Source organism: Orycteropus afer, unplaced genomic scaffold (genome assembly GCF_000298275.1).
Source record: "Orycteropus afer afer isolate SDZICR_OR568_19922 unplaced genomic scaffold, OryAfe1.0 scaffold00099, whole genome shotgun sequence".
Taxonomy (NCBI): Eukaryota; Metazoa; Chordata; class Mammalia; order Tubulidentata; family Orycteropodidae; genus Orycteropus; species Orycteropus afer.
Genome location: NW_006921686.1, coordinates 5,184,613 through 5,197,766, shown reverse-complemented (window position 1 = coordinate 5,197,766; position 13,154 = coordinate 5,184,613). Strand labels below are relative to the sequence as shown.

The following is a 13,154-nucleotide window of genomic DNA, read 5'->3' as shown; positions in this document are numbered from 1 at the left end:
GGGGAGGCAGGCAGCCGGCACCGCCCCGGCGGACAAAAGTCCCTTCAGTTCAGCCGGCGGCAGGGGAAGTCCCGGCGCCCTGCTAAACCACCCTCCCGTGCCGCGCTCCGGCCGTCCGCTCGGCCGCCGTCGCCGGCGGCCCCATGCCCCGATGCCCCTCGGGGGCCATGGACGAGGGGCCCGTGGACCTGCGCACCCGGCCCAAGGCCGCGGGACCCCCGGGCGCCGCGCTGCCGCTCCGCAAGCGTCCGCTGCGCGCGTCCTCCCCGGACCCCGCTACCCCCCAAGCAGCCACGGGCCCCGGAGTCCCCACCGAGTCTCTATGCGGAGGCCCGGAGGCGCCGGTAGTCCCCGCACCCCCGCACGGCCTGCACCGGCCTGAGGCGCTTTACTACCCGGGTGAGTGGACCCTGCGAATAGGGGCTGGGTGAGGGCTACAAAGGGCTGAGGGTCCCCCAGAGCCGGGGACAGAGCTCAGGACAAGTATTGGAGTCCCAGGGACGGAATGCAAGGTCCCACGGACCCAGACATGGAGGTCCCAGGGAGATAGGGGGCAGAGCCTACCGTCCTGCCGCACAGATGTGGGGAACCAAGCGGCAGTGCTTAGCCATACGTATATGGGGGCTCATATCGGTGTCTTGGGGAGTCAGAAGGTAGAGGCTGGGGTCCTAGGACACAGATATGGGGGCCCCATAATTACAAGATTGCAAGGCTCATAATCTAGGGTTTTGAGGGTTCAGGGCCTGGACACAAGAAACTGGGGTTCCTGGGATCAGTATGTGGGGGCAGAAAGAATCAGGGGAACAGACTGGGGTTCTAAGCAGACAGACATTAGAGGTCCTGGGATGTCAACATCTCAGAACCGAGATATCAGAGGGCATAAGAAATTAGGAGAGCAGAGTGTGGGTTCTGAGTACTCCCTGGATGACAAGGGTCCAAGAAAACAGACCAGAGTTTCAGGGACTCAGAAACTGGGGGTCCCAGGGAGCCAGAGGAGCAGAAAAACAGGGCTCTGGGCACCCATTGATCACAGTGATCAGGGCCCCATCTGGGGCCCCCGAGGACCGGGCCTGGGGATGGAGGATGATAGGGATAGGGGGCTGGACTGGGGGATTCTGGGACTCAAGGATTTGGGGCCAGGATGAAGGATTCAGGGCCTCCAGGCAAAGGCCCCTGGGCCCTAAGGCCTGGCGTTGGATATGCAGGAACCCAGGAACCCGGAAATTTGAGGATCCATGAATGGATGGTCCCCAGGGGTAAAGGAATAGCAGAGGTCACACACCAGTCTCCCTGTCCCATCTCCGACTCTGATCTCAAGAAAGGGCATCTCCTACTGTGCCCACCTCCTCATCCCCAAGTGACCCCAAAAGCTGCAGGGAGCCCAGATTTCTTCCCTGCCCCCCAGACATTCACCTGGTTTTTTGCACCTTCCACTTCATCAGAGTGCAGCAGATGGAGGTTCAGGCTGGGCTTCAGGAAGCCTGCCACCTCCCCACCCTTTCCCATGTCCTGGGTGAGAACCTGGACCTCAGTTGTCCTCATCTGTGGGGTGGGTGAGCGTGAATTTGACTGCCACCGTGGATGAGTCGGAATGGACTCAATGGCAACAGGTTTGGGGTTTTTTTTTTGTTTTTTTTTATGGTCCTTTCCAACTGTTGTATCTGGACAGGCTTCCGATGCCGCTCCCTCTGACCCGACCCTCCTCCCAAACTCTCTACACATTTACCGTACACTCCTTACCTGGCTTTCCATCCATTCTTTTTTTTTATCAAATTTTTATTGTGATTTGGGTGAAAGTTGACAGAGCAAATTCATTTTCCGTACAGCAGTTCATACACATTTTGTTTCATGATATTGACTGCAGTTCCCACAATGGAACAGCTCTCTTCCCACTTCCTCCCTGCGGCTACCTCTTCCCTGTGTCCTTCTTTCCCATGCATTCCTGCCCCCTGAGCTGTCTCCCTGTGCAGACACCGCCCTTCTGTTCTCCCAGGATTGATCCCTCTGAGGAGTGTAGCTACCTGGTGTTAATTTCACCCTCTATGCTGGTCTGTTTGGTGTTGGTTGGCTAGGAGCCATCTCTATCCATCCTTCATCTCCCTTGGCCACAAATTCACTTAGCAGCTAGATCCTGGGATCCCCCTGCTGGATGATGTTGGGGTTCAGTCTGCACCCTTAAGGAATTCTTTGTCTAGCAGGAGACAGTGTTCAGTTAAGTGACAAAGAAGGTGACCAGTACTGGGGGCGGTGGGTAAGAGCCCAGAGGACTCCAGTGGGGAAAAGGGGTTTGTCTTGGCCTTGTCCTGGCCTTTGAGGCACCCACACATATGATATGCAGAGAAAGTGGGGACAAAGGACAGACTATACTGTAATAGCCAAGGCCAGGAGGTGGGGAATGGGTGAAGGGCCCCTGGGCCTGGCCTCACCCCTGTCCCTTCTCTGTCCTTCCTTCCCTAGGACATCTACTGTCCCTGTACCCCACTCCACCTCTGGGCACCCCCTATCCTCTGCTAAGCCTGCCTGCCCCTCTGTACCCAATCATGTGCTCGATGGAACACCCCCTGTCGGCTGACATCACCATGGCCACCCGTGCGGATGAGGACGGAGACACGTAAGTGAGAGTCCCTCACTAATGGAGGGTGGGTGAGGAGGCCAGGCCTTCACCCACCTCACCTAGCACCACACAGGGGCACTCAGCTTGGGCTTTTGTGTTACCAGGACCCGAGTTAGAATCCTGTCTCTACTGCTGGCTGGGTGACATGGGTGCCCTGAGAAGAGTTCCTTCCTAGGACTATTTTCAGAGCCAGAGGCTTCCAGTTTTTGATCACAATTTATAGTGAAAAATACATTTTACTCTAATCCTATCCGGCTTCTAGCACTGGCCTGGCCTGGTTTTTGTAAATGCTCAATGTTGTTGTGAGTTGCCATCAAGTCAGTTCCGACTCCTGGCAACCCCAGGAGTCAAAGTAGAGCTCCTCCAGAGGGTTTTCAAGGAACCCGACTGTCATCAGGCTTGTCTTCTGAGATGCCTTTGGGTGGGTTCGAACCACCAACCTTTGGGCTGGTAGACCAGCGCTTAACTATGTGCATGGTCCTGGACTTCCTTGAGTACTTAGTGGGGTTTCTTATTCTCACTACTATTTTATATCTAATCCAGCGTGCACATACACCACCTCCCCACATGTACCTGGAGTAAAAATGGCCCACAAAAAAATCTTCATTAACGACACAGGATCTACTTGGATCTCTCTATTCTGGTGTATTTCATTTTTTTTTTTTTTTTCCCCTGCTGGCCACAATCCACTGAATTAATTTGAAGACCCCCCCCAAACTGATTTCACAGCCCCCATGGTTTATCGAAAGGAGCTCTGGTAGCACAGTGCCTAGGGCATCTGACTGCTAACCAAAAAGTTGGTGTTTCAAACCCACCAGCCACTCCACAGAAGCAAGACTGGGCGATCTACTTCTGTAGAGATTTACCGCCTTGGAAATCCAAATGGGGGTGGCTATGAATAGGAATCAACTTGACAGCAGTGGGTTTGTTTGGTTTTTTTTAATGGCTATCTAAGGAGCTCTGGTGGCATGGTGCCTAAGGCATTTGACTGCTAACCAGAAGGTTAGTGGTTCAAACCCACCGCCTGTATGAAACCATGCTAGTTCTCACGAAGCTGCTGGGAAATCCTGCAGGGAGGGTTTAGCCTCATATTATCAATACACTTGACCATCACAATTATTATTATTGAATCTAGCAAGGTTTGACTTTCAGCTGGTTACTTTCTCTCCCCTCTGTGCCTCCGTTTCCCCCGCTGCCAAAAAAAAAAGGGGGGGGAGAACCCAAAGTGTGTGAGGGTCTCTGTGAGGAAGAAATGAGATGAGATTATTTCTAGAAAGGGCCTGCCTGGGAATTGGTGTCGAAGACTGGAAACCACAGATAAGGATGGACAGGGCTCTATCACTGGCCCACTGAGTGACTTCACCTCCCTGTGCCTCAGTTTCCCATCTGGAAATTGGGGCTTTTAACAGTCCTACCATAATTAGGGTTCCATGCAATGATGTCCCTTTGTGGTGCAAAAAACAGGGCCTGCACACAGTAGGAGCTCAAAACACAGGAGTGGGGGGTGTTTGAACAGAGAACCCCAGCAGGAGAAAGTACCACAGATTCTGAGCCCAACGGCCTCCATACCTCTGGGGCTCTGGGGTCATCCGTAGAGTGGGCTTCATGTGTACGTGTCCTTAGGGGTGACTTGTTTTGGACTTGTTTGCAGCCCGTGAATGCAGACTCCAGCCCTCGCCTGCGCCCCACCCGTCTTCCCCCCCCCAATGCAAACACTTCTGCCTCAGCTGCCTGTGGGGGAAATCCCTACCCGCTGAACTTGACCGCAGCCCAGCTGCTCTGCCTCCCCCCCCACGTCAGCAGCCCGTCACTCACTCGCAGCCTCCCCCTCTTGGCGCTCCCTCTAACCTTAACCCCTTCCGCTGGGGCCTAGACTTTACCGGAATGGGTGGCTGTCCCAGCCCCATTCTATGTGCGTCTCAGCTCCACTTCACGCTTGGGGGGATGGCGGGGGAGGAGAGGGCTGGGACCTTGTCTGGGCCCCCAAAGAAGCAAAGAAGGGTTGGGAGGCTGGACTTCTAGGTCTTCAAGGGAATAAGAGTCTCAGGGCATCTGAACACACACACACCCTTCAGAGGTCAGACACTGGGGGACTGGAGAAGTTGGGGACATGTTCTGAATCTCAGAGGCAGAGGTTGGGGTGCTGTATTCCTTGATCCCCAAGGGGGCAAGAAATGTGAGGAGGGCCTCAGAGGGGGCCTATGCACAGGACCAGCTATTTAATTTGTGGGGCTTGGTGCAAAATGATAATGTAGGGTCCCTTGTTCAAAAAGTAAGAATTGAGTGAGCCATCAGCAGATCATTAAAGCAAGCATGGGCCACGTGCAGCTGTGGTCGTTCTGCTGTGGAGGTGGCCCTGCGAGGGGCCTGGAAGTCTGTGCCCCCGAAGGGACAAGGATTGGGGCACTGGATTCCTGGCCAGGAACAGGGTAAGGGGACAGCTTGGGAACACAGCGCTCAGAGGGGTTTGCGTCTCAAGTCCCCATCCCCAAAGAAGAGTTGGGGTGTTGTACTCCTGGGTCTCGAGAGATTTTGGGGGATGCCAGGATATGGGAGATAAAGAGCCAGTCTGAATCCTGAGGGTTGGGGTTCCAGAGGGGCCTAAGGATGGAGGATTGAGGTTTTCTTCCCCAGGGGAGCCGTATCTCCTCGCCCTGGGCTCCTCCCTCCCTCCCATTCGGGGGTGTAAACCGGGGTGCCCGAGGTAACCGGGGTCGCTCTCCGGCGGACAGGCTTCCCTCCCCGGGGAGCAGGAAGCGGAGCCCCGCCCCGCAGACCTGTTACTGGAAGTCCGAGGGCTGGTCCGCCCCTCCCGTCCCCACTTCCTCCAGCCCCGCCCCACCCCCTGCGGCCCGCGCGTTTATGGGAACTCGGGCCTGGACCGTTTCTCTGAAATCATTTTCCCTCTGCCCTCACTTAACCCCACCCGCCCCGGGAGGGACCCAGGCCGGGCGTCGTGGGAGATGCCGGGAGGAGAGGGAGTCCTTCCTAGGGACCCCACCCCCACCCCGCCCAGGTCCGGGTCTTCCCCCAGCATTTCCTTTGTGCGTTTGGTTTTCACCAGTCAGGATCCAGGTTCCTTGTTTCACTTGCCATAATCTTTCAGGGGAGGTGGACGCTATTGTGGGCTATACTTTAACTAAAAACAAAACAACATCCATTGCCGTGGAGTCAGTTCCCACTCATGGCGACCCCATGTAGCACAGTAGACTCCATAGGGTTCTCTTGGGGAGACGATCGCCAGGCCTTTCTTCAGCAGCACAGCCCAGCAGATTCTCACTATCAACCCGAAAGGTTCAGCGCAAACCATTTTCACCACCTACCCACCCACTCCCTGCCCGCGAGTCGGAGCCAACTGATAGCGACCCCTCCTTGGGTTTCTGAGGCGATATCACTATGGAAGTAGATTGCACCATCTTCCTTCCGAGGACTGACTGGTGGGTTTGAACCGCCAGCCTTCTGGTTAGAAGTCAAGTGCCTTAGGCACTATGCCACACCTAGGGGCTACATCTTAACCGAGGAGGAAACTGAGGTTCCAAAGGACCCCCTGACTTTGCCCCATTTGAAACCCTGGTCCACTTGCCCCCAGGCGCCCTCTGGCCTGCAGGATATCTGAGGTTCCATCAGAATCATCTAGGGAACTGGTTTAAAATGTAGATTCGAAAGCTGGACAATTTTAAGAACCAACAAAGCAGCTGATGTAGTAACTTTCCGAACTTTAAAGCAAAGCTTTTTGCTGCGAGCCATCATCAGTGTGGAGCTCTGGTAGCATAGTGCCTAAGGCACTTGACTGCTAACCAGAAGGCTGGTGGTTCAAATCCTCCAGCCACTCCTTGGAAGGAAGGTTGGGCAACCTACTTCCATAAGTGATACTGCCTTGGAAACCCAAGGAGGGGTCGTTAAGAGTCGGGTTGACTCGATGGCAAACAACAACATCATCAGTGTGGTGCCGTGGCCTCTGAGGTCCTGGCCCACGTGCACGCGTGTCCATGCACACACGCGCTCATGAACACATACAATCATCCCAGATTGCCTTAGGCTTGGAATGACTGTTTGGAGGGAGGTTGGGGTCTCTGGGAGGCCAGCAGAAAGTTACACAGAGAACCCTGAAGGAGGGATGGCCTTCAGAGTTGGGGCCTGGCCGCCTGGGGCCTTATGTACCCATATTAGCTGTGGGTGCTGCTGCCCACCCCGCCTTGGGGCGTGGCCTTGGCCAAGCTGCTCTCATTTCAAAAGCTGAGGCCGCGAGTCCTTCAGTTCTGATGGGGGATCTGGGCTGAGCAGCCCAGGGGTCATAACCATGCCGCATCTCAGTCCCCAGCTCCCTTTCAAGCACTCTGTCCACACACATAGTCAGTCCTTGGGTCTCTCGAGTGGAAGCTGAGACCATGAAAGTGGGTAGTTCATCCCCGTTCATTTCACAGATGAGAAAATTGGTCCAGAGATGGGTAGGCTCATGGCCACCGGCCACAGTGATCGCTGGGATGGAAAAACTTCTCTAGCACGTGTTCAGGGAGCACCTATACAGTGGGTGCCAGAGGAGCTCTGGTGGTGTAGTGGTTAAGGCATTTGGCTGCTAAACAAAAAGTTGGTGGTTCGAACCCACCAGCCACCCCACGGGAAGAAGATGTGGCAGTCTGCTTCCATAAAGATTGACAGCCTTGAACTGCTGTATTTGCTCTGTAAATTTTCACCCAAATCACAATTTAAAAAGTATATAATAAAAAGATTGGCAGCCTTGGAAGCCCTCTGGGGAAGTTCCACTCTGGTCCTCTAGGGGCGCTGTGAGTCAGAATTGACTCCACAGCAGTGGGTTTGGTTTGAGCTTTGCTTCTGTGAAGATTGACAGCCTTGGAAACTCTCTGGAGCAGTTCTACTCTGTCCTCTAGGGGCGCTGTGAGTTGGAATCTATTAGATGGCAATGGGTTTGGTTTGGGCTTTGCTTCTGCAAAGACTGACAGCAGTGAAACCCGATGGGCCAGTTCTACCCTGTCCTGTAGGGGTCTCTAAGTCGGAATTGACTGGATGGCACTGGCAGGCGCTGTCCTAGGCACTGAGTAGCAAACCAAGTATGACCCAACCCTCTGCCCTGGTGGAACTGACATTCTACTAGGGGAGCTTCAGACAGGAAATAAGTAAATGATACAATGCCAGGCAATAATGTGAGGGGAAAATCAAGCCAGGTAAGGGGGGAGGGGAAGTGAACTGCTGTCAGAACATTTTAACAGAGACCTGAGTTAGGAGAACAAAACACAGTAAAAACTGGTTGCCTAGAGTCAATTCTGACTCGTGCTGTCACAGAGTAGTGCTGCTCCATGGGGTTTCCTGGGCTGAAACCTTTAAAGAATCCGATCACTGGGACTTTTCTTCCACGGTGCCCCTGGATGGGTTCAAACCACCAACCTTTAGGTTAGCTGTCAAGTACAAACCGTTTGCCCCACCCGGGGGCCTCTTGAGGAGAATAAACCCTGCAGATATGTGGGGGACGACTGTTCCAGGTACAGGGAACAGCCAGTGCAAAGGCCCGAGGAGGCAGGCACGCTTGGTGTGTTTCAGGAACCCAAGGAGGCCACAGCCACTCACAGTTCTTCACAGAAGAGAGATATGGCCTGAGTTTTAAAAGGGTCCTTCTGACAGTGTAGCGAACAGACCAAGGCAGGGGTGAAAGCAGGGAGCCCAGTGAGGAGGGGGGTGGAATAGCCCAGGAAGAAGACAATGGCTGCTCCACCAGGATGGAGGGCACGGGGAGAAGTGGTTGGAGTCTGCTAATATTTCCAAAGAAGCCAACATATCTTGGACTCCACAAGAGATTAACTCCAGCCCCTGACACCTGTGATTCTTTCCCCTCCAGGCCTCTCCACATTGCGGTGGTGCAGGGCAACCTACCAGCTGTGCAACGGCTGGTCAGCCTCTTGCAGCATGGGGGACGAGAGCTAGACATCTATAACAACCTACGACAGGTAAGCCTAGGAGCTGGGGGCCTGGACTCCTGGGTCCTGAGAGAACAGTGCAGGGGGCCCAGACTCCTGGCTCTGAGGGAGGTGGGGGCTGGGAGTGGACTGCTAGGTCCAAGAGAGGAGGCAGAAGGGGAACCAGAATCCGGGCTGTGGGGTAAGACTTCTGGTTCCGGTTGCGGGGGATCAGAATTTGGCGATTCTGAGGTAGGCGGGACTGGAGCTCAGGGCAGGACAGGGGTCCCTCACAGTCGTTATCCCCTAGACCCCGCTTCACCTGGCATTGATTACCACGCTGCCACCCATGGTTCAGCTGTTGGTGATGGCCGGCGCCAGCCCCATGGCGCTGGACCGCTACGGTCAGACGGCGGTCCACCTGGCTTGTGAACATCGCAGTCCCAGCTGCCTGCGGACCCTGCTGGACAGTGCGGCCCCGGGCACCGTGGACCTGGAGGCCCGCAATTACGACGGTGAGTACGGGGCGCGAGAGGAGTGGGGGCTGTAGCCAGGACTTTGAGCCCATGTGGGACCGACTTAGACTGAGGCTCCCTCGCCCTCAGGCCTCACCGCCCTGCACGTGGCTGTGAACTCCGAGTGCCACGAAGCCGTGCTGCTGCTCCTGGAGCGCGGCGCAGACATCGACGCGATGGTGAGCATGCACGGACTGGGGCGGAGCCAAGAAGAGCAGGGGGTGGGGCTTTACTACGAAAGGGGGCGGGTCGTGGGCGGAGCCTGGGTGGGAGCGCGCCTGGGTGGGGCGGGGCTTGAAGGACCTAAAAGGACGCGGGCTGGACCAGATGGGCGGGTTGCCAGCCGCCGGCGGAACTTGAAGCGGCTCAAAGATCTTTGCTACCTGCCACAGGACATTAAGAGCGGCCGCTCCCCGCTCATCCACGCCGTGGAAAACAACAGCCACAGTATGGTGCAGCTGCTACTACAGGTGGGCACTCCTCCTCCTTGGCCTCTCGCCCACCCTCCTTTGGCCCAGCCCCTGGCTAGTTCTTCGGCTCATGACTGCTTCTCAGTTCCAAGCCTTCCTTCAGGCCTCGTCCCCTCACTCCCTGAATTCACTCCCTTAACTGCGACCTTGTGACCCCACCACGCCCCACAGGCCCCTCCCAGCGATGGCCTTGCTGATCCTATCTGCAGGCTTTGACCTTGTCCCGGCGCTGCCTTCCGGGATCATGAACCCATCCCTTCTCCTACCGCCCCTACTTCGGCCAAGTCCGCCAGCTCCTGCCCTGATTGGTTCAGCACCGCTGGACCAATCCGATGTGGCCAGTCCTTAGTTCTAGGGGCCACCTTCTAGGACCCCGCCCCGACCCTGTCTGGCTCCGCCTAGTTCTGGCGTCCGCCCCTTGCTCAGGTCACGCCCTTCTGCAACTCGTCGTACATCTAACCACGCCCCTGCTTGAGCCACGCCCCCGGCCCGCCCCTCCTACAGGTCCCGCCCACTGAGCCGCGTTCCATCCACCCAGCTGTTCCTCGGGTCTGGCCGGGTCGTGCGTATTCTGGCCTTTTCTGACCCGCCCTTTCCGCCCCGCAGCACGGCGCCAACGTGAACGCACAGATGTACTCCGGCAATTCGGCGCTGCACTCGGCGTCGGGTCGCGGGCTCCTCCCGCTCGTACGCACGCTGGTCCGCAGCGGCGCCGACAGCGGCCTCAAGAACTGCCACAACGACACTCCGCTCATGGTGGCAGGCAGCCGCCGGGTGAGTGCGCGCTGGGGGTTGGCCGGGTCATGTAGGGAGAGGCGTTGGCCTAGGAGGAGCCTGTGGGAGTGAGAGTGTGCGAGGGTGCGTGTGCACCCGTATGCACCCGTGTGTCTGCCGGAGGACAGGTGAGTGGGCATGCGTGTGCAGAAGTGTGCGTGAAAGTGTGTATCGGGCTGGTACGTGGAGGGTAACGAGGAGGCGTACGTGGCCGAGTGGCGCAAACGGCAAAGCACTCACCTAGCCCAAAGGCTGTTAGTTTGACCCACCCAGGGTGCCTTACAAGACAGTCCTGGGTCTGAAAGACCACACACAGCCTTGAAAACCCTCTAGAGCGGTTCTACTCTGCACACATGGGGTCGAGATGAATTGGAATTAAACTCTATGATCACTGTCAACAACGTCACCCAGTGGGCCTATGAGTTTGTGGGCCTGAAGGCACTCCTGCCAGTATGAGATTTAGAAATGACAAGATAGTCACAAAGGAAGGAAGTGACTTTCTCATGTCACACACACAGAAAGAGAGGTCCTCACATGCAGGACAAGGTCACTGACAGACCCCATCAGCAAAGAGACATGAAAGGGTTTGTGGGCAGGGGTGAGCTCCTGGTGACACTCCACACACACGCCCGCCCACAGGTTGTTGACGTCCTGAGGGGGAAGGCCACGCGGCCAGCTGCCCCAGCACCACCAGAGCCCTTCGCTGAGCGGAGTGCCAACACCTCCCCTGAGAGCGGCAGCCACCTCAGCTCCAATGGTGAGAGCCACACTCCCAGTCCCCTGGCCTCTGCTCTTTGTGCTTCAGACCCAGGAGGCCTACCCCTGGCCTCTTCCTCCCTTGGACCCAGGAGTCCCAGCCCTGAGCCCCCTCCTCCCTCAGGCCCACCACCCACCCAGAGTGCAGGCCCCCTGCTTCTTCCTGCCTTCTTCTTGTTATGTCCCATCCAGTTAGCTCCGACTCATAGCGACCCCTCCTTGGGTTTCTGAGGCAGCATCACTATGGAAGTAGATTGCCCAACCTTCCTTCTGAGGAGTGGCTGGTGGGTTTGGACCGCCAGCCTTCTGGTTAGCAGTCAAATGCCTTAGGCACTGTGCCACCAGAGCTCCCAGCCCTGAGTCCCATTCTCCCTCACCCAGGGCCCCAGCCCCTCCTGTCTGGGCCCAGTCTCTCACTGCCTCCCCAACCTCTCCCCTTTGCTCCCCACAGGTCTTCTTTCTACATCACCATCTTCCTCGCCTTCCCAGTCTCCTCCCAAGGACCCCCCTGGATTTCCCATGGTCCCCTCCAATTTCTTTCTTCCTCCCTCATCTCCACCTGCCTTCCTGCCCTTCTCTGGAGTCCTCCGAGCTCCCGGCCGGCCCGTGGCCCCCTCCCCAGCTCCAGGAGGCAGCTGAGAGGGACGGGGGGGCAGATCTCGGACTCAAGAGGTGGAGCCTCCCTGACTGTGGGGTCGGCCCTCCTGGAAACTGTGAACATCTCACTCTGCCCCCCCCCCCCAATCTTTGGGACCAGGATTTGCACAGACACATAGAAACCTACCCATAAGCCCCTTCTTCTGACACCAGCTGTCCCCTCATCTCATCCCCCGACCCAGGACTCTGACCCCCTGTTATTCTCAGGCACCAGGCCCCTGCCTGGAATTCCACCCAGATGTTCACTCCTGGTCCTCCCAGAGCTGGTGGAACCAGGAACACAGCTCCTCTCCACTTAGATGGACAAGGAGAGGTGGGCCATAGGGGGCACCAATAGCAATGTAAATTATTAGGCATTTTGGTTGAATTTCTTTTGTAATAAACTATTTTTGTACCATGTCGCTTGTTTGGCCGGGCCTCTTGGAGGAGGTCCGCGGGGAGCATGTTTAGGTGGGTGCATGGCTGTATGCTGTAGCCAGCTGACTCAGTGAGTGACTTTGTGAGTCTCATACTGCAAAGAGAGGGACCAGTCCCCAAGACTGCCTTCACGTCTGACATCGCTTGTAAGTTCAGGGGTCCTCCAGGTCACCCCAGTTTCAGTCATTTGCAAGAAGGAGTCACAGAACTCACCAAAAGCTGTTCTCCCAAAAAAATAACCAGTTGGGTCAAATGGATTCCAACTCAGGACAACCCCCTGTGGGTCAGAGTAGAACTGTGCCCCATAGCATTTTCAGTGGCTGGATTTTGGGGAGCAGTTTGCCAGGCTTTTCTTGTGAGGTGCCTCTGGGTGGATTTGAAATGCCACCCTTTCGGTTAGTAGCTGAGCAGTTAACCGTTTGCCCCCTGGGGACTCCTGTTACACACTCCCAATTTAGTCCTATGAAAGGATACAGGTTAAAATTGGCCAAGGGAAGAGGTGCAGAGGGCAGAGTGCAGGAAAGGTCCACACACACAGCTTCCGGTGGTCCTGGCCCATGGGGTCACAGATAGTGCTGCCCTTTCCACAAGGATGTGGAAAAACAGTGGGGCCTGGCAGCAGCCAGTGACCTCTGACTTCACAGATGGGAGGAAGGTCAAGACCAACAGCCCAAGGCTGATCCCTACGAGGCAGAGGTCAGATGTCAGATGTGCCGCTGTCCTCCAACGTTTTTATCAATTCTGATAGCAACCGTCCCTCCAGCACGCTCTACTTCTCTGCTGGGTTCACTAATTCATTGCAAGGGCCGCATGCAGCTCACACACTATTCATGATTGTGGGGTTTATTGGGAAGTAATAGGTAATAGTAATAGGTATGAGGAGCAAGGATGTCTCCTTGAGGACTAAGGTGCGCCTGACACAAGCCATGGTATTTTCAATCGCCTCGTATGCATGTGAGAGCTGGACAATGAATAAGGAAGACCGAAGAAGAGTTGATGCTTTTGAGTTGTGGTGCTGGCGAAAAATGCTGAAAGTACCGTG

The 13,154-nt window shown here is 56.1% G+C and overlaps 1 protein-coding gene across 1 annotated transcript; it reads left to right on the top strand.

Annotated features, from left to right (window-relative positions):
- Positions 1-143: 143 nt before the first annotated feature.
- Positions 144-11,677, top strand: BCL3 (BCL3 transcription coactivator). Its single transcript, XM_007942922.1, has 9 exons — positions 144-399; positions 2,458-2,611; positions 8,466-8,574; positions 8,834-9,038; positions 9,129-9,217; positions 9,431-9,508; positions 10,115-10,282; positions 10,922-11,039; positions 11,490-11,677. Exons 1-9 carry the CDS (start codon positions 144-146, stop codon positions 11,675-11,677), a joined length of 1,365 nt encoding a protein of 454 aa, XP_007941113.1.
- Positions 11,678-13,154: the final 1,477 nt, after the last annotated feature.